Raw genomic sequence first — 22157 nt, 5'->3', positions numbered from 1 at the left:
CCAGACCTCGGACATCTGCAGATCCGGAGGTTTTGCAGATGATGGCCCTTATTCAGTGCCAATATCCAAATAGCTAGCTTGGCAAAGACATGAAAGACTGTTTTATCTGTGGTCCTATCTGCCCAGCTAAGTACGCAGGCACTGGCAATGAAACTGACTAGTGCCTGCATTAGGGTTACCAGATTTTCCATTCGGAAAATCCGAACCCCCCTAGACCCGCCCCCCAGGCCCGCCCAGTTCCACCCATCCCCGCCCCATCACGCCCCAGTCCTGCCCCCAATCCCACCCTAGCCCTGCCCCCACCCCCGCTGCCTGCTCTCATCGGACAGGGCATCCGTGCATGCATGGGTGCGATGCGATGACATCACATGCGCGGATGTCCTCCTGCCTGACGGCAATTTGATAGAAACTTTTCAAGACCAGGACATCTTGTAACCCTAGCCTGCATGTCTGCTGGCTCTGCCCTGACACCACCCCAGCACAGACAGTGGCGTGGCTGACAGAGGGGATATTTAATGGCACCGCGTGGTTAAGAGCTTCTCAGTATCCCCTACCAGCACACTGATTGGGATTTAAGTGGAAAGTCTCTCCTGCCCATTTAACCCCTTTGAATATCAATTCCCCCCCCAAACTTCCCAGAATTGAAGTTTAAGTAAAAGATTGGCAAGACTAGCCACTAGGGGGCAAAGAAAGAAAATACAGTACAGCATTTCAAAGTCAGAGCATGCTCTTGTTTCCGAAAAGAAGATCTTTTAGTACTAGCGACAGTGGCGTATTAAGGGGGGGGCAGATCGCTCCAGGCACCATCTTGATGGGGGGCGCTGGTGCCTCTCCTCCTCGCTGCCCCCCGTTCCTTCCCACTCCTCTTCCGCTGCGCGCACACCTTCGGTTCCCCACCACCGTACCTCTAGCTCATGCCGGCGCAGGAAGCAGCTCCAACCCGCATGCTCGCCCCAGCCTCGGCGCTCCCCTCTGACGTTGCTTCTGGGTCCCGCGACTAGGACGTGACATCAGAGGGAGAGCCGACGCTGGCAGCAAGCTAGAGATGCTGCTCGTGCCGAGGGAAGCGAAACAGACACGGGGGAAGGGGAGCGTGCACAATAGAGGGGGGTAGGGGAAGGAGCAGGGAGCAGAGAATAGGGCGAGGAGGGGGGGTGCCACTGCCCAGGGCATCTCCCATCCTCGCTACACCACTGACTAGCAACTTAATTTTTTAGACAGTACAACCCCCCACCCCCTTTCCAGGAAGTTCCTCTTCTTCCTCCCCTTCCCCAAAACTAGATGCTGGGCGACCTTTCTGAACAGAAATAGGCTTCTCTGTTTGATTCATTCTTTCTTTAGTGACCGAGATATTTTACTCGAGGACAGAGGATTTGGAAAGGACTGCATCAGAACCGATGTAATCATCACTGCACCAATATATAACTCGCAGAGTCAAACAATACTGACACACAAGTGGAATGAGTTTAAAGTAGAGAATGGGCTGGGCTGGGCGGTGCGGTGCGGGAGAGATCCTCCTTCTTCCTGCGCCGGGCTGGACTAGGCTTTGAGCATTTGCGCATGCTCAAAGCCTTCTGGTCTTGCTCTCCGCATTGGTGCTGGTGCCGGTGCCCAATCGGGTAAGAGATGTTTTGTGGTGCTGGGGGGGATGTAGGATTGCGGGGGAGGGGGGGTACGCGAGCGGGGGGGGGGGGAGGATGCCGGTTCGCAGGGGTGATGCTGGATCGGATTGAAAAAAAAAAGTTGTAAAACGCGGGTAAGCGAGCGGGGGGGAGGATGCCGGTTTGGAGTAGGCGGGAGGAGGTTTTAGCATGCGCGGTATACGCGTGTGCGCACTATATTAAAAATTTTTTACATACATTTGTGTTCCCCGCGCGCTATACCCGTGTGCGCGTTTTACACGGGTGCGCGGTATATGGGTGAAAATACGGTACATTAGTCATGTTCCTGTTCTGTCTGATCTAGACCAAGGGTTCCCAACCCTGTCCTGGGAGACCACCAGCCAGTCAGGTTTTTAGGATAGCACTAATGAATAGGCATGGGGCAGATTTGCATGCCTGTCACCTTCATTATATGCAAATCTCTCTCATGCATATTCATTAGGGCTATCCCAGAAACCCAACTGGCTGGTGGCCCTCCAGGACAGGGTTGGGAACCACTGATCTAGACAAAGCCCTCTTAGATTCGGTTTTAAGAGGTGGGAGTGGTTAGAGCTACACCCTCCCTCGGCACCCTGAGGTTGTGGATTCGAATCCCGCACTGCTCCTTGTGATCCTGGGCAAGTCACTTAATCCCCCCATTGCCCCAGGTACATTAGACAGAGTGAGAGCCCATCGGGACATTTAGGGAAAAATGCATGAGTACCTGAATAATTTGTAATCCACATAGAATTGTAGGATATGCGGAATATAAATTATTAAAGAAAGAAAGAAAAAAAAAAAAAAAGGTAGCTGTTTATTCTACTTCCACCCACAGTAGTAACCGCTCTGAACTATTTGTGGTATTGCGGTATATAAAAATTAAGTTATTATTCCTCAGATTAGTGGCGTAACTAGTGAAATTGACCCGGAACAGATCATTTTTTAAAAGCCCCCCTCCTACCAGCCGTCTCATTCTACATCCCCCTTCCCCTATGGTCTGGTGGCTCCTCCCTCTCTTAATCTCCCCCCCTGCCCTCATGGTCTGGTAGCTCCCACCCCCTCTCAAACTTTTTCCCCTAGTTTACCTTTTAACATGGCTTTTCTTCCCTCTAGAGGTGGCTGGCATAGGATTACAAGACGTCCGGATTTATGTCATCGCATCAAATCCGCGCATGTGTAGAGACCCTCCAGACGCGGCCCCGAAGAGACGAGATTTGTGTGGGGCCGGGATTGGAGGGAAGAATGGGATGGGGCTGTGGGTAGAACAGGGCGTGGCCACACATCCTCTTTTCTTTTTTTTGTAAACTAAAAATCTGGTTACGGTAGGCTGGCAGCATTAGCAATTCGCAAAACCCCTTTCAAAATCTCCTTGAAGGCCCAAAGGTAGTTTGCAGACCTATAGGCCTTTCATAAGTGGGAGAGCGGAAACTATTTTTTAAAAACAGGTGAATGTAATTATTGCATATTTTCTAATGAATAGTGTCAGGATAAGTTATTTTACCCTTTTAGATCATATGCAGCAAAAAAAAAAAAAAAAAAAAAAATACTGTAAAACCTTAGGGCTCCTTTTATCAAGTGCGCTAAACCGCGGGACGCACTAGCCGCTACCGCCTCTTGAGCAGGTGGTAGTTTTTGGCCAGCGCGGGGGTTAACGCGTGATGAAAAGTCGCACGCGTTAACCCCACTAGCGCAGCTTGATAAAAGGAGCCCTTCGTCTGCGAGCATAATTCGTTCCGAAAACATGCTTGTAATCCAAAACACTCCTACATCACATCATCACAAGTGAGCCAATGGTTCTTCTCTCTCTCTCTCTCTCTCTCTCTGACACTGCAGGAGTGTAGTGACTGTTCTAAACAAGCAACGTCTTGCAACATGAGTACATACAGTATTTTGTATTAAAGTTCTTGGGTTGTGGAGATTCCATGATTTCTTATGGGGAAATTTGCTTTGATATAGGAATGTTTTGGATTACAAGCATGTTTTCGGAATGAATTATGCTCCCAAATCAAGGTTTTACTATATATAAGAAAAACCTCCACAGACTCCAACGGATTCAGAATGCTGCTGCCAAGCTCATCTTCGCTAAAAGTAAATTTGACCATGTCTCCCCACTCCTGGCCAAGCTCCACTGACTTCCGATAATCGCCAGGGTCCACTATAAATGCGCCTGTTTAACTTTCAAAATCCTATATGGTATCCTCCCTCCCTTTATCCCTCTTTCTTGGAATTCCTCAAACCCTAATACCACCAGATCCTCCCACAAATTGAAACTATCCTTCCCCTCGCTAAAAGGCATTTCCCACACAGGAAAGCTAGGGACCTCCCTCCACTTCAAAATCACTGAGCTCTGGAACAACCTTACCTCCCCTCTTCGGAACTTGAGGTCTCTCCAAGTTTTCCGCAAACATCTGAAAACCTGGCTTTTCTCAAAAAATGTAAGTCTCCCTCCAACTTAGGAATCAAGGAAACTCTTATATCTTGGCATCCCAAGTCCTCTAAATTTTCTTCACACTTCTACCTCTAACCCTCTGTTGTAGTTCCTTCCTATTTCTCCTACTGTAAACCGCGTCGAGCTCTACAAACATGGAGATGATGCGGTATACAAACCTAAGGATTAGATTAGATTAGATTATATATATATATATATATTGGCATCAAATTCAAACTTAAAGAAAGTCGTCCTTACCACGGCTTTGTGTCCCAGGGTAATGCTTTGGCTCTGGGGCAGGAGAACCAGATGAAGGAAGGTCTCTGGATGGTTGTTGAGGTCTGGTCTTGGTGACTGGCATTGGTTCAGGGAGAACATGTTTGGGCATGCCCTTGAAAAACCATGCACCAGACCGTTTCCAGACCTGCAGAAGCCACAAAGCATGAGAGATTGTGATTAATATTATAGGAAGGTGTTATACATTGCTCAGCTTCTTCTGGAATGATCCTTTTTAAACAAGGCTATATAAATAAATGTTATCAACTTCACTCATCTGGAACAATATTCAAATTCAGCAGAGTTGGAGGAGAAGATCTTCACCTTCAAAATATATTGACGCCTTGATAGCCTTAATCTAATAAAGGATCCCATCGTGAATCAGTAATTCGCACATATAGTGTGAAAATATGCAGGCATGTTTTCTCTTCCTTCTTCACCTCTATGCCCTAATATCGAGATTTATGTTCTTAAAATACATCCATACCTAAGCAGTTTTCCTGCTAAGTCCCTGATAACCCATCTCATGTCAGATTGTTACTCATAGACTATGATTTTCTATCCAATTAAGGGGAAAAACTGTCAGTGTGGGTTACCACTACGATGCTACTATTTTACTGTTATCCTCTGTATGATTGATAGCCTGGAATTAGTGCAGGTTTCCTTAACGGCACTCCCTCACTGGGCCACATTAATGGAGCAGAGTTAGTTGGCTTAGCCAGGAGGACAGGGCATCATTGAGAGAAGGTTAAAGCCTCCGAATGGGAGCAACACATATCAAATCTGATGGATACTCAACTATACTGGATGAGTCACGCTAATGCAAAGTTACCGAAAGTTGCCTACCCTCCTCTCTATCCTTTCAAAAATTGTAGTTTAGGACATAAGAATAGCCTTACTAGGTCAGGCCATGTAGCCCAGTATCCCGGCGTCATGGAGGTCAATCCAAGTCACAAGTACCTGACAAAAACCTAATAGAAGCAACATTCCATGCCACCGATCCATGCCAAGCATGGACTTCTCCCATGTCTGTCTCAACAGCAGACTATGGACTTTTCCTCCAGGAACTTGCCCAAACCTTTTTTTAAACTTCACTTTCATGTAGCTTGTGATGTCTTTGTGTCACTAATCAACCCCTGTCTTTTTCCTGCTGATTTTTTTTTGATTGTTTGCTGCCCAGAAGGTTCACCCTTGGTGCGAGGTAGTAAGATCTGAAGAAACTTGGAAAACTTGGTCTCAAGGTAGGAATCTTCCAAGTGTGTTCCAACTAACTTCAGTACTGAGAGGTAGAGGGTGACAAACCATGGATTTTGGTCTTGGTTTTGGACACCAGTGTGCCTCCTGAGATTTCAGGTGTGCCAAGGAGAGATGCCAGCGCAAGCTGACTATCTACAGGACGTGCCTCTCGCAAAGAAAGGCACATCCTGTAAGCAATCTCCCGCCGCTGGCACCTCTTCTCTCTGCCAGCCCTTCTCTCCAGCGCAGGTCCTTCTCTCGGTGCAAGGCCCGTTTGAAGGGCCTTTGCGTATGCGCTGACGTTGGTGTATGATGTCATCACACCAACGCCAGCGCACTTCCGGGTGTCTCGAACCAGGGACACTAGGTTTAGTGTGCCCCGGCTCTAAAAAGTTTGCGAGACACTGCTGTACAGTAACATCGTGTGAATGACAACAGAAAAAGACTAATCGGCTCATCCAACTTAGCATGTTTTCGTGTCTCGCTTAAATGCTTTGCTATAACATTTCCATGTCCTTATATCTATTGAAATTCAATTGCCCAATTAAAAAATTTTTTTTTTAAAAACCCAAAGACAAAAACAACCACACTAACCTCCCTTTGCTCACTGCAGATTTTGCACAACCAAACGGGGTGAGGACGACTGTTAGGTGCCTGAGTGCCACATTTTGTGCAAACATTCTGAAATAACAAAAAAAATAATAATAAAAATCACACCTTAGTAACTGAGCATATGATACAAAAGTGTAACAAGGTTTCAGCAGGGCATTATTAAAAACATAGAAACATGATGGCAGATAAAGGCCAAATGGCCCATCCACAGCATCCACTATCTCCTCCTCGCCCTATTGGCTAAGGCTCTTTACACCTGCATTGTGAGGTCATAGAGCTTTATGGTTATAGAAACATAGACATGTGATGGCAGATAAAGGCTAAATGGCCCATCTGCAGCATCCATTATCTCCTCCTGTACCTAAGAGATCCAGCGTGCCTGTCCCACACTTCCCTTGAACTAAAAGCAAACCCTGCTGTGGTTACAGCACCACAAAACAAACGTCCTGTACTCACAGCACGGGATAAAGTGGAGTAGATGAGCTAGATGTGTAACAGGTTTTATTGGAATAGATAATAAAATCACATAAGTTACAAAGCACAAATAAATATTCAAAGAGTATCTTGTTGGCTGCTAGTCAAAAAACCAAATCACCCTTATGTCTCTCAAACCAGTTTGGGAATTCAATAGACCGAAATCTGGATATTTGTGGATGTGATATAGATCCGGAGAATGGCATAGACCCAACATGGTCCATGATTTGGCATGTGATGGTGACTTCTTCAGGGGTCCATGATTGCAATGGTTACCTTCTGTAGTGAAACACAAATGAAAACTGGGTGGAGCTGGAGGCGGAATGGGGCGGGGACATATGTCTAGGAGTTTTTAGCTTCAAATACGGTAACCCTAGTCCTACGGGCACAAGTTTCAAGTTTTTTTTCAAGTTTTTAATAAGAAAAATGCAGACAAAACTAAAAACTTACGGACACACCTGAAACGAAAGGTATATGGGTGGAGCTACAATTTGAGATAGGAAAGAAAAACATTTGGAGGAGTGGGTTATAAAAGGTCAGAAGCAAAAAGAAAAAAAAAGAGAGAGGTACTTTAACAGCCTGATCATAGGATCTGAACTTAAGACTTGAATGCTTCCTTAAATAGATGACATTTGAGGTGGCCCTTAGAACGGTCAGGGTTTTTTTCCTCTCGAATGTAAAATGGTGGGTGTTCCAGATCTCGGCGGCAACTACCGAAAAGATATCATGCCATTTCGTGCCAATTATTCTTAATGATGGGATTGTCAGGATCCGTAGATCTAACATAAGCTGTTTGACTATGGAAAAACAAATATTGAAAACGATTCGGATAGGTTATATACAATTGCAATTGTTATATAGATTAAAACCTATGTTACCAGCATATGATTTCCGTAGTGTGGTGCAAGCAGTAATACTAAGTAGAGTGGACTACTGCAATTCTCTATATTTGGGAGTTACTAAAGTGAAGATGAGGGCACTGCAGATGTTAGTTAACTCTGCTGCAAGATTGATTACCGGGGTTTTAAGAATGACCCATGTAACACCAGTGTTGAAACCATTGGATTGTTTACCTATGTAGCAGAGAGTACAGTTTAAGATTTTTTCAATCATACAGCAAATTTTATATCACGTTTCTCCAATGGTACTAAAGGGTTTTTAAAAAATCTATCAACCCAGAAAATATTTGAGAACATAAAAATTGCCGCTGCTGGGTCAGACCAGTGGTCCATCGCGCTCAGCAGTCCGCTCACGCGGCGGCCCCCAGGTCAAAGATCAGTGCTCTAACCGAGACCAGCTCTACCTACGTTCGTTCTGGTTCAGCAGGAACTTGTCCAACCTTGTCTCGAATCCCTGGAAGGTGTTTTCCCATAAAACAGACTCCAGAAGAGCTTTCCAGATTTCTACCACTCTCTGGGTGAAGAAGACCTTCCTTACGTTTGTACGGAATCTATCCCCTTTTAACTTTAGACAGTGCCCTCTCGTTCTTCCTACCTTGGAGAGGGTGAACAACCTGTCCTTATCTGCTAAGTCTATTCCCTTCATTATCTTGAATGTTTCGATCATGTCCGCTCTCAGTCTCCTCTTTTCAAGGGAGAAGAGGCCCAGTTTCTCTAATCTCTCACTGTACGGCAACTCCTCCAACCCCTTAACCATCTTAGTCGCTCTTCTCTGGACCCTTTTAAGTAGTAATACCATGTCCTTCTTCATGTATGGCGACCAGTGCTGAACGCAGTAATCCAGGTGAGGGTGTATGAAACTGAGTTTAGAGGGTAAGATGTTAGTCTCTCATGTTAAGATTAGGGCAACAATGCTGTTCGTAGCTGGCGCCAAGCTTTGAAATGCGCTGCCTGGTTTTCTGCGATTCTGTGATAGGAGAATGAACTTTAAGAAAATGTTGAAAACGCAATTATTTGCCAATGCCTTCCTGTGCTAACGCTATCCTCTGTTAATGCCTTCCTGTCCTGTAAATGATTTTATGGGATTTTGTATTTCCATCTTAGAGGATGAATTTAAAAGAAGATTTTAACAATGATACTGTTAGTTAATGTCTTTTTGTGTTTGTCTTGTTGAAACATGTTTAGCATTTCTTTAATAGGTATGCATGTGATTTTGTAAACCGCATGGTTTTTATGCGGTATATAAATTTTTTAAATAAATAAATAAGTCCATTTAAAAGTGGACTTATAACAAAATTAAAGGCGCTTAAGAAAAACAGCGCCAGAATTGCACCTCCAGAGGCACTTTATGATGCCTAATGTCACCGTAGGCATGGCTAACACTGGAAGTAGCATTAGGCAATGTAAAGTGCCTCCCGAGGCATGATTCTTGTAAAACAGTGGTCCCCAACCCTGTCCTAGAGGACCACTAGCCAGTCGGGTTTTCGGAATAGCCCTAATGAATATGCATGGGGCAGATCTGCATTCCTATCATCTTTATTACGTGCAAATCTCTTTCATGCATATTCATCCCCGATCTTAACTTCACACACCCCTGACTTTTCTCTCCCATTTAGCTCTTTAACAGACTTCCAGCTGCCCACAATTGACAAACTTAAAACAATTTTCTCGAAAGCTTACCTCCCACTGTCCTTAAACAACACTTCTCAATCTCTGGACCATTCCTATTAGACGTGATCAAGAACAGCCTATCCTCAGGCTTAGAACCTTCTTCATGGAAGTCCGCCCTTGTTTATCCGAAACTCAAATAACTAAATATCCCAGAAAATCAAATTACTAATTATCGTCCTATCGCCAACCTGCCTATCTTGGCGAAAATAACTGAGAAATTGGGTTTTAACCAGCTATCCAATTTTGCTGAAAAAACTAACGCTCTTCATGCTTACCAAACAAGGTTTTGTAAAAATCATTCTACTGAACTTTATCTCATCGGCCTAACCACCTCAATTCTCTATTTCAAAGATCACCGTAAATCCTCAAGTCTGATTTCCCTAGATCTTTTACGTCTGCTTTTGATACCATTGATCATCCCCTTCTTCTCAATCGACTAGAAACCCTCGGGATATCAGGCATTGCCCTACAATGGTTCCACTCTTATCTGAATGATCAACATTACAGAGTTAATTTCAACAACTCCATTTCCTCCTCAATCACCCAAACCTATGGGTTTCCTAGGGCTCGATTCTTTTGCCCCTACTCTTTAATATTTTCTTAACCCCTCTACTTACTCTAGCTCAATCTATAGGCTTTACAGTCTTCACTTATGCCAATGACATCCAACTACTTCATCCATTAAACTCCTCATCCCCCAAAGAAGTTTGTGATTTCAACTTCAAACTTGATCAAATCAACTCTTGGCTCCAACAAAACAAACTTGCACTTAACATCTCCAAAACCACAAGTGTCCTCTTTCCAACCTCCACAGATGAACGTCTTTGTACCCCCATTAGCATTGCCTCTTCTCCCATCCAAATGGACAGTAAAGTTAAACTTCTTGGCATTATCTTAGATAAAGATCTTACATTCCACCAACAAATCAGTGCTGTAACATAAAAATGCTTTCATAAGTTACGACTAATCCGTTCTATCTCCTCTTTTCTCAACCCCCCTTCAATCAATATACTGATTCATTCACTCGTCATCTCGACCCTAGACTACTGTAATACCCTCTACCAAAGAATAACTCAGAAGGACACTCGTCGCCTCCAACTAATACATAACACTGCTGTTAAACTTCTCTACCACACCAAAAAAATATGATCATGTTACTCCCCTTCTCCGCAAAGCTCATTGTCTGCCCATCTCTCACCATTCTAACTATAAAATATTACTTCTTGCTTTCAAAACAAAAAACACGCATCAACCAACCTTCACTGATAAACTTTTAATTCCATATGCATCTTACAGAACTCTCCGATCTAGTAATCAAAACCTGCTCACTATTCCTCCAATAAGAGAACTCTTTTCTGACACTACACGCAAATCTATCTTCTCTGTCACAGGTCCCACACTGCGGAATGCTCTTCACACTGATCTTCGTCTAGAAAATTATTTAGATAAATTCAAATCAAACTTAAAATGTTCCTCTTTAAAGATGCTTTTACCTTGTAAATGCTATTTCCTTTGAAATTTGATTATCCTTTACAGAAATCTTAATGCAACCAAAACCTTTTTTTTTTTAAGCGACCTCCCCAGCCTGATTATACTTCCCTCTCCCATTTCCTTCTTTTATTTTTATTTTTATCTCGATGTATTTAATCTTTCCTTCCCATCCTCTTCTAATGTATCATGTATGTTCATGCGTAAATGTCTCTCCTTTTTTTTTTTTTTTAATTTAGATTTTATTCTTCTTTTAATTTTTACTACATATTATTGTAAACCATTTAGATACTGTACTTGTATGATAAACGGTATATCCAAAATAAAGAAACTTGAAACTTGAACCTGACTGGCTGGTGGTTCTCCAGATCAGGGTTCGGAACCACGGAAGTGAAAGGTAAGCGCCAGAAAAGTAGGCCTTGAAAACTCTGGCCTATATTTCTGGCACTTACCTTTCCCGAAGGTGCGATCTGTAAACTGTGCCGTTGCATGATTGGCACAGGATCGGCGGCCGCTTTTAAGGCAGCCACCGACAAGGGTGCCATTTATAGACTCCAGGCCTTTATTCATAAGTCTCTATTCATTATGAGATCAACATGAAGGAGCTGCATACTTCCTACACATTTTCACACTTTCCTATAACTTTTCCTTCTCTGCAAATTATTTGCTCAAGCAGGCAAAAGATATATGAAGAATATTTGTGGGCATGCTTTAAAGTGTAGCTAGTGGGAGGAATTAGGCTGTCACATCAAGTGTTAAGGTCTAAATTGGGTGAAATATTCTATTTTAATTGGATGGATCAACCTAGAAAGAAGATATATCCTTGGTTTACAACTGAAACTGAGAAGAGCAGAAGAGCATGCAGGTCAAATTCGGGGAAAGAGGGAATGGAAATCACAAATGAAGTTACATAAGTAGATTAGTTGCTCGATTAAAAGGGAGTTATTTTCTCATCAGATTATATCAGGGAAAAAGTGAATAAAAGAATTACAGTATACCCCCGCGATAGCTTGTCAAAGCAGCTCCTGATTGGTGTAGCCTGACTTTAGTTCCCAGAAGAGGCGGTCGGAAAATACTAAGAATGATCCTGCACCAGATTTTCAGCACCTGTCGGCGCCCCAGCTGTCCTCTCCTGCCTCTGATCCACTCCTAAACCGCATTTGTGGTTTTTAAAATTTCACAGGTGTTCCTAGAACGGAACCCCTGCAAATTTTGGGGGAGTACTTTATTTAGGATGATAAAAAGGTTAAATGGATTTGACAAAATCTGTGGATGATTCATCGCCTTTATTTATTTTTGCAATATTGGATAAATTAAGGCTCTTGAAAGATAAGAGGACCTAAACTTTGTTAGTTCATGTTAGTGTATAGCATTTCATAAGTAATTAATGGGATTTTATTAATACAATTCTCATCTATGGGAAAATGGAAAGTATTCTATTGGTTTGTGAATTTTCTTACAAAGAGAGAAATTATTGTATCAAACATCTTACATATTGCTGAATTCCTCAGGGATCTCCCTTATCCCTTATGCTGTTCAATCTATTTTTCAGGCTTATGAATCCTCAAGGTCACTGAGATCCTCTAACCAACATCTCTTGAGCATTCCCTCAATTAGACAGCTTTTCTATGATATAACGTGAAAAACCAGTGACTCAGTAGTTGCGCCTACACTTTGAAACACCCTTCCCCTAACACTACGCCAAGAAACTAATTTAAACAATTTCAAAAGCAATCTTAAAACTTTTTTTTTTCAAAGATGTCTATGAAATTTATGATTTACGTCTGTTCCTGACATTCCCTCTCCCTTGTCATTTTTTTCCTGTACCCTATCTTTTTATTTTCAATATTGTACCCTTACCCTCTTCCCTTTTGTTTTGACCCTTTTTTTTTGTACTATTTGTCAGTATTGGTTTGTTCGTCTTTCCCCTAGGTTTTTAATTAATTTTTAAGATTGTAAAGTTGTAAACCGCTTTTGTATGTAAAAGTTTCAAGTTTTCAAGTTAAAATTTTATTAGGATTTTATATACCGCCTATCAAGGTTATCTAAGCAGTTTTACAATCAGGTACTCAAGCATTTTCCATATCTGTCCCAGTGGGCTCATAATCTATCTAACCTACCCGGTCTGAATAAACTTGAAACTTAAACTAGAAAAGACATATGGCAAACTTGTGCTGTGAATGGACAAGATATGGGGTTGGATGGCAAACAATGTTTGGTCCTTAATCCAGAGAAAACACAAATTATATGGGTAGCGGATGGCAAGAATGTTGGTAATTATAAGATATTTGGTCCTTTTAACCACATGTGGCCCTAGCCTCAGATCCCGATTTGTTTATCAAGAACCAGGTAAGTATGGTGGTTAAAAAGTCATTCTTGAATTGAAGATTGATTAAGCACATTAGACCTTACCTAGCGGAGGAACATTTGAGGCAGGTGGCTTAGGTTGTCAGTCTCTCAGCTGGACTACTGCAATATGAAATATTTGGGCCTCTCAAAGTGAAGTTGTGCCCGATTGTGGTTAGTTCAGAATACAGCTGCTAAAGTTATTTTTTAAAGGGTGAAGAAATGCGTTAGAGCCATGCCACTATTGGTTGAGGTCCACTGGCTCCCAGGGGAGCTGCAAATTCAATTTATTGGTAAATTGCTCATTACAACACATAAATGTATCTGGGGATTAGGATCAGACTGTGGGCTGAACTGACCCTGGATATTCAATGCTGGGGGCTTGTACAGACCCTGACATTGGATATTTGGGTATCAGCGGTCACCTGGAAGTTAACCAGGTACCAGCCTTATTCAGACTGATGCCCAGTTAACTTTAGTGCAGTGGTCTCAAACTCGCGGCCCGGGGGCCACATGCGGCCCGCCAGATACTATTTTGTGGCCCGCGGTCTGTACTAGTGCTGCCCGCTCTTTGCAGCGTCCTCCGGCTTCCTCCTGGCCTCCTGCTCTTACCTTCAGATAATTACCACAGCCTGTAGAGAGGATTGCCGGTGCTGTAGTGATCCTTGCAGGCTGCTGTCATCCTCAGCAGCACGTTCCCTCTGCCGTGATCCTGCCCCTGACATCAGAAGAGGGGCGGGACCACAGCAGAGGGAACATGCTGTGGAGGTCAATGGCAGCCTGCAAGGAATTCTACAGCACCGACGATCCTCTCTGCAGGCTGCGGTAATTAGCTGAAACTAAGACCGAGAGGCTAGGGGGGAAGCTGGAGGACGCTGCAAAGAAAGGGGGAACATGCAGGCCTTCGGGGGGGGGGGGGGGGGGAGACTTATAAACTATAAGTGCAAAATTGACATTAACTTTTTTTTCTGCGGCCCTCCAAGTACCTACAAATCCAAAATGTGGTCCTGCAAAGGGTTTGAGTTTGAGACTAGAGAATGACACGGTGAAAAAATTGGTCCCCGTCACCGCCCCGTCCCCGTCTCACCATCCCCGTCACCGCCCCGTCACCGCCACTGCCACCCCATTCACCGCCCCGTCACCGCCACTGCAATCCCATTCACTTTTCTTTATTTACGTATAAAGGAAACATTCTTTAAAACTTTAAAACTTAGTTAAATATTAGTTAATAACTATACAAAAACAAAACATGCAGAGAAAAAATTAATTAATAAAAATTCTCAAAACTGACACATTTTGATCACTAAATTTAAAATAGTTATTTTTCATACAGTTTTTCAATCACTAATCTTCCACCACCCCTGGGGCTAGCAATGCAAAAACAAACACGACATGTACTTTAAATGCTGCCGTGATTAGCATAGTGACCGCGGCTACGGCTACGGCTGCAAGTCTCCCCTCCCCCCAGCGATCACGGCAGGAGGGCACCCAACCCCTCCTGTAGACCCCCCCAACGGCCCTCCCGACAATCGCAGCAGAAGGGTACCCAACCCCTCCTGCCGGTCCTCCCAATGGCCTCCCCTAAGATCGCCGGCAGGAGGGTACCCAACCCCTCCTGCTGGACCCCCCCCCAACGAACCCTCCCACCCCGGAACCCCCTTAGTCTTACTTTCCAAGTTGGACCGGACGGCTCCTCACACGTATGGCCAGCAGGCTTGCCTCCGTCCAAATGAGGCGGGCCCGCCCCTACCCTGCCCAACCCACAGGATCCTAGGGCCTGATTGGTCTAGGCACCTAAAGCCACTCCCGCTATAGGAGGGGCCTTAGGTGCTTGGGCCAATCAGGCCCTAGGATCCTGTGGGTTAGGCAGGGGAGGGGAGGGGCGGGCCCGCCTCATTTGGACGGAGGCAGGCCTGCTGGCCAGACGGGCGAGGAGCTGTCCGGTCCAACTTGGAAAGTAAGACTAAGGGGGTTCCGGGGTGGGAGGGTTCGTTGGGGGGGGTCCAGCAGGAGGGGTTGGGTACCCTCCTGCCGGCGATCTTAGGGGAGGCCATTGGGAGGCAGGGGAGGGGAGGGGCGGGCCCGTCTCATTTGGACGGAGGCAGGCCTGCTGGCCAGACGAGCGAGGAGCTGTCCGGTCCAACTTGGAAAGTAAGACTAAGGGGGTTCCGGGGTGGGAGGGTTCGTTGGGGGGGGGTCCAGCAGGAGGGGTTGGGTACCCTCCTGCCGGCGATCTTAGGGGAGGCCATTGGGAGGACCGGCAGGAGGGGTTGGGTACCCTTCTGCTGCGATTGGCAGGAAGGGTTGATCTGACAAATGAGGAGCACGGTGAAACACAGGTAAATAGCGGTTCCTAGAAGGGGGTACATTGGCCCGCGGGGACAAACCTGTTCACCGTTTCCGCGGTCGGTGAATGGCCTTGTCCCCGTCACCGCAGCGACTGCTAGTTTTCTTCCCCGTTTTCGGCGGTGACCCGCGGCTTAAATGCGGTGGCCGCGGGTAAACCGTCACCGTGTCATTCTCTATTTGAGACCACTGCTTTAGTGCATAAAAGACTTGTTTTACAAAGCATGAAAACCCTTCTCTGGACAAAACTATTTCTTATTTAACTGAAAATTCAAAAACTTAGAAAATGCACTTCAGATGAGGTGATCTGGCATATGCTTAGAGACCCGGAGGCTCTATGAGATGTAGAAAGTCAAAAAGAAGTCCCACCGATCAATCATTGCATGTTCGTATTTTGAACTTTTAAAGTAATTGCTTGAACTCTAATATTTTCAAAAAAAAACTTCACACAAAAAACCAAAACAAAACTTATCTTAATCTTTTTGGGTCCCAACATGGATCATGTTTCGTTGTCTGCCCCGGGGAACCCCACTTGGAGTTCTGATACAAAAGTACCAGATCCCTGTGTGCTAAAGTGAAAATGCTCCTCCTTTGAAGTGTATTTTTGAAGTTTTTGAATTTTCAGATAAATAAGAAATAGTTTTGTCCCGAGAAGGGTTTTCATGTACAGTATATGCATTTGGTCTGTCCCTTCCTATATAATTTAATTTAAGTTGTTCTATTTGTTGTTATACAAAGCAGCACTACGGATTAGTATGCACTGAATGTAAAGAAGCCCATGGCAATTGAATGAACATAAGAACTGCCATCTCCGGATCAGACCTCGGTCCATCAAGTCTGGCGATCCGCACACGCGGAGGCCCAGCCAGGTGTACACCTGGCGTAATTTTTAGTCAAACAATAATTCCACCCAAGGTTAATGTCCAAAAATATTCTAAAGTCACTAAACAAACATTCATTTGTTATACCCCTTTCCAGAGACTTCAATAGGGCAGGATTACAGAGAAAAGACCTCAGTGTTCCAGGAGAAAAACTCATGAAACTTCTATGGCAATTGTAAAATTGTCACAGGAAACACATCCTTGGTCTAAGAAAAACTCCTTTCAGTTATTCTTATGAAATATATTTTCAACAATCGATTAAATATATCAAAACCCTGCACTTATCTTTAAAGATGTCTAATTGTCCTCTGGTGTGGGCAAGATCACTGCAGCGCTGTGAGCAAAATTGCTCGATAAGTGCAGGGTTTTGATATATTTAATCGATTGTTGAAAATATGTTTCATAAGAATAACTGAACGGAGTTTTTCTTAGACCAAGGATGTGTTTCCTGTGACAATTTTACAATTGCCATAGAAGTTCCCTGAGTTTTTCTCCTGGAACACTGAGGTCTTTTCTCCGTAATCCTGCCCTATTGAAGTCTCTGGAAAGGGGTATAACATATGAATGTTTGTTTAGTGGCTTTAGGGTAATTTTTAGTCACCCATATCCCTCTATGCCTCTCGTAAGGAGATGTGCATCTAGTTTGCTTTTGAATCCTGGAACGGTGGATTCCGCAATAACCTCCTCTGGGAGAGCATTCCAGGTGTCCACCACTTGCTGCGTGAAGCAGAACTTCCCGATATTTGTCCTGGACTTGTCCCCCCTTAGCTTCAGTCCATGTCCTCTTGTCCGTGTCACATTGGACATTGCAAATAATTTTTTTTCCTGCTCTATTTTGTCGATTCCTTTCAGCATTTTGAAAGTCTCGATCAGTGCGCCGCTAATCGGTAGCGCTGCTCTCTAAAAGGAGCCCAAAGTCAGGACACGGTTACTTAGCCAGTTATTGGACTGCAAATCGATGCTAACCGGCTAAGTAGGTGCTCCGCTTATGATCCACCTCACCCCTAACCAGACAGAAAATGACCAGGTTGCAGCAATATTCAGCCACACCAACTGATTAACTATACTATCAATTAAGGACAGCCAATTAAGAGCCACTAGAAAGCAGACCTGGAAAGGTCGAGCCCTGTGAGTATGGAATGCACTGCCAAGGACGTTACATCATGAGAGGGGTCACATCTTCAGAAGACAAGGCTATTTTTGCAGATTGGTCATAGATATGAATTGTGATAGGCCAGAGCACAGTACAGGGGTTCAAGGAAGGTTTAGATAGGTTCCTGAAGGATAAGGGGATTGAGGGGTACAGATAGAAGCAGAGGTAGGTTATAGAAATTGTCAGGAACCACTTCACAGGTCATAGAACTGATGGGCCGCCGCGGGAGCGGACCGCGATGGACCTCTGGTCTGACCCAATGGAGGCAACTTCTTATGTTCTTATATGTCTCAGGTGATGGATATGCGATCTAAAGACAGGATAGTTCGTTTAAAATGTAAGGAGATTTTGAATCCTTTGCGATTTATTTTAGCTGATATATATTATATATAGTAACATAGTAAATGACAGCAATTAAAGACATGAACGGTCCCTCCAGTCTGCCCATTAGTTACATGCATTATAAATTCATAATTAAATTAAATTGTTCTTTTTTTCTTTCATATTGTCCTTTTTTTCTTTCATATTTCTGGGCCATACACCCTAAAGTCCGACGAGGGAAAACTCAGAAGACCCGTTTCGAAATTTCAAGTTTACGCCCAGCAGTGTTTACAAGGAGCTATCAAGACTCAAGGTGAACAAAGCTATGGGACCGGACAAACTACACCCCAGGGTGCTGAGGGAGTTGAGTGATGTCCTGGCAGAACCGTTATCCGCGCTCTTCAATCTTTCCCTAAGTACAGGAAGAATCTCGTTGGATTGGAAAATGGCTAACGTCATTCCACTCCACAAAAAGGGATGCAGGACGGAGGCTGAGTCTCACATATAGACCGGTGAGTCTCACATCAATAGTGAGTAAACTTATGGAAACACTAATCAAACGCCAATTGGATACGATCCTGAACTAGGAGAATCTATGAGATCCCCATCAACATGGTTTTACGAAGGGAAGGTCCTGCCAATCAAATCTGATCAGCTTCTTTGACTGGGTAGCAAGAAAGCTGGATATAGGGGAGTCCCTGGACATCATGTACTTGGACTTTAGCAAAGCATTTGATAGCGTCCCACACCGCAGGTTATTGAGCAAGATGGGTTTGATGGGACTGGGTGAAACATTAACTGCATGGGTTAGGGACTGGCTTAGAGGTAGACTTCAGAGGGTAGTGGTAAACGGTACCCTCTCCGATACGACAGAGGTGATCAGCGGAGTGCCGCAGGACTCGGTCTTGGGCCCGATCCTATTTAACATCTTCGTAAGAGACTTGGCTGAGGGGCTTCGAGGTACAATTACATTCGCCGATGATACCAAACTATGCAACATAGTAGGCAACCGCGCAACAGATGAAAGCACAGTGCCCGACAAAAGCTCAATGCCCGACAGTATGACGCAGGACCTACTCCTGCTGAAGCATTGGTCAAAGACTTGGCAACTACGTTTCAATGCCAAAAAATGCAAGGTCATTCACCTTGGCGGCAAAAATCCATGCAGGACTTACACCCTAAATGGTGAGATCCTAGCAAGGACTGTAGCAGAACGTGACTTGGGGGTGATTATTAGTGAAAACATGAAGACTGCCAATCAAGTGGAGAAAGCTTCATCCAGGGCTAGACAAATCATGGGCTGGACCTGTAGAAGTTTTGTCAGCCGTAAGCCCAAGGTCATAATGCCGTTGTACAGATCCATGGTGAGACCCCATCTGGAATACTGTGTACAATTCTGGAGGCCGCATTATCAAAAAGATGTGCGGAGAGTTGAGTCGGTTCAGCGAATGGCCACCAGGATGGTCTCAGGACTCAAGGATCTCCCGTATGAGGAACAACTGGGTAAGTTGCAGCTGTACTCACTCGAGGAACGCAGAGAGAGGGGAAACATGATCGAGACGTTCAAATATGTCACGGGCCGTATCGAGGTGGAAGAGGATCTCTTTTTCCTTAAAGGACCCACGGCAACAAGAGGGGATCCGTTGAAAATCAGGGGTGGGAAATTTCATGGCGACACCAAAAAATATTTCTTCACCGAAAGGATGGTTGACCACTGGAATAATCTTCCACAATAGGTAATTGAGGGCAGCAGCATGCCAGATTTTAAGAAAAGATGGGATTGGCATGTGGAATCTCTTCATGGAGGTAGTTAGGGGGTGGGCCATTAGTGTGGGCAGACTAGATGGGCCGTGGCCCTTTTCTGCCGTCATTTTCTATGTTTTTCTATGTTTCTATGGTACTGTCCTTAGGTCCCAACTCCTGGGGTTACCGTCCAAGCTAACTCCAGCCCATCCAACCATCTCATCATATGCGGATACATACCGTAAAGTCTGCCCATCAACGTCCTCCCTATCCCATCCTTTTCCAAATTGCCATATATGAGACACAGCCTATGCAAGTCTGCCCAGTATCGGCTTTAGCTCTTCAATACATACCATTCATTTTCTAATTAAAGATCATCTGTGTTTATCCCATTTTTTTTTTTTTTAATTAACATAAGAACATAAGCAATGCCTCCGCTGGGTCAGACCTGAAGTCTATCGTGCCCAGCAGTCCACTCACGCGGCGGCCCAACAGGTCCAGGACCTGTGCAGTAATCCTCTATCTGTACCCCCTCTATCCCCTTTACCAGCAGTAAATTGTCCAAACCTTTCTTGAACCCCAGTTCCGTCACCATTTTCCTTTCCATCACCTCCCTCTGGAGGGCATTCCAGGCATCCACCACCCTCTCCATGAAAAAGAATTTCCTAACATTATTCCTAAGTCTTCCTCCCTGCAACCTCAAATTATGCTCTCTAGTTTTACCATTTTACCTTCTCTGGAAAAGATTTGGTCTTATATTAATACCTTTCAAGTATTTAAACTTCTGTATCATAATCCTTTTTTGATAGAAGCTAAGTCATAAGGAGGAGAATTACTCATATAGGCAATTAGGACGCTAGCTGTGTTTTAATGTTGAAAGTTGCTCCAAGTGGTTGCTCAGGAGTGAAAAACCTATGAATAAATAATATTAACGGAAGACAGCCAGAAAGTTTCAATAACCCCCCCCCCCCCCTTTGTTTAGAAGATGAAACATAGAAACATAGAAGATGACAGCAGAAAAGGGCTACAGCCCATCAAGTCTGCCCACTCTGCTTACCCACCCCCTGTCTATGCCCTAATGACCCAATTTCCTTATCTTGACCCTCGTAGGGATCCCACATGGGTATCCCATTTATTCTTAAAGTCTGGCACGCTGTCTGCCTCGATCACCTGCACTGGAAGCTTGTTCCAATGATCAACCACTCTCTCTGTGAAGAAATGCTTTCTGGTGTCACCATGAAATTTTCCGCCCCTGAGTTTGAGCGGGTGCCCTCTTGTGGCCGAGGGTCCCTTGAGAAAGAAAATATCATCTTCTACTTTGACATGTCCCGTGAGGTACTTAAATGTTTCGATCATGTCTCCTCTCTCCCTACGTTCTTCGAGAGTGTAGAGCTGCAATTTGTTCAGTCTCTCTTCGTACGAGAGACCCTTGAGCCCCGATATCATCCTGGTGGCCGTCCGCTGAACCGATTCAATTCTGCGCACATCTTTACTGTAATATGGCCTCCAGAATTGCACACAGTACTCCAGATGAGGTCTCACCATGGCCCTGTACAACGGCATTATGACTTCAGGCTTTCGGCTGACGAAACTTCTATTGATACAACCCAATATCTGCCTTGCCTTAGATGAAGCCTTCTCCACTTGATTGGCAGTTTTCATGTCTGCATTGATGATTACTCCTAAATCTCGTTCTGCTGAAGTCCTAGTTAAAGTTTCTCCGTTCAAGAAGTACGTCCTGCATGGATTTACGCTTCCGAGGTGCATGACCTTACATTTCTTAGCATTGAAGCCTAGCTGCCAGGTTGAGGACCAACTTTCCAATGTAAGCAGATCCTGCGCCATATAATTCTGTAATCTGCATTCACTTACTATATTACATAGTTTGGCGTCATCAGCGAATAGTGTTATTTTACCTTGAAGCCCTTGAGTCAGATCCCCTATGAATATGTTGAAAAGGAGTGGACACAGGACCGAGCCCTGCGGCACTCCACTGGTCACTTCCGATGTTTTAGAGAGGTTACCATTAACCACCACCCTCTGAAGTCTGCCACTCAGCCAATCATTGACCCATGCAGTTAGTGTCTCTCCTAACCCCATCGATGTTTATGTTTATTTAAATTTGATATACTGCTGAATCATTCAAAATTCAGCAATTCGTCTGATCTTTAGGGTGAAAAAATGGGAACACATAAGCCCCTACTATCAAAGACTCCATTGGCTGCCCCTAGAGGCGCGAATCCTGTTTAAGTTCGCTTGTCTATGTTATAAATCAATATTTGGTCTGGCCCCCACCTACCTGGTTTCACACTTCAATCTGGCAAGTTATCTTAGGCCCACACGAAGAATACATCTGTTCACCTATCCGACAATAAAAGCCTGCCACTACAAAAGATTCTTGGACAGAACTCTTGCCTTCCAGGTAGGCAAATGGAACGACTGGCTTAGTAACGTTTTTGCGCTCTCTTCATCCTACTTCAATTTTAGAAAACTATTAAAAATGAGTCTGTTCAATCGATTTGTTAACTAAGAATCTACTCAGCACTGCTTATTCAATCCAGTAACCCTAAGAACTCTGTAGCTTTTACCTTCTTTATTATGTAAGATTGTATTGCTGACTTTGATTGTAACCTCTTCACTGAT

General features: G+C 44.4%; 1 protein-coding gene across 3 annotated transcripts in view; it reads right to left on the bottom strand.

Moving 5' to 3' along the window:
* RPH3A (rabphilin 3A) overlaps positions 1-22157 on the bottom strand; it is a 266108-nt gene that overhangs the window by 93209 nt on the left and 150742 nt on the right. For all 3 annotated transcript variants that reach the window (XM_033956966.1, XM_033956968.1, XM_033956967.1), the window contains exons 5-6: positions 6175-6261; positions 4327-4492 (exon numbers count right to left, since the gene is read on the bottom strand). In XM_033956966.1, the coding sequence (XP_033812857.1) occupies positions 4327-4492; positions 6175-6261 (253 nt within the window). The remainder of the gene's footprint in view (positions 1-4326; positions 4493-6174; positions 6262-22157) is intronic.

Source organism: Geotrypetes seraphini, chromosome 8 (assembly GCF_902459505.1).
Source record: "Geotrypetes seraphini chromosome 8, aGeoSer1.1, whole genome shotgun sequence".
Lineage (NCBI taxonomy): Eukaryota > Metazoa > Chordata > Amphibia > Gymnophiona > Dermophiidae > Geotrypetes > Geotrypetes seraphini.
This window is presented reverse-complemented; position numbering and strand designations above follow the sequence as displayed.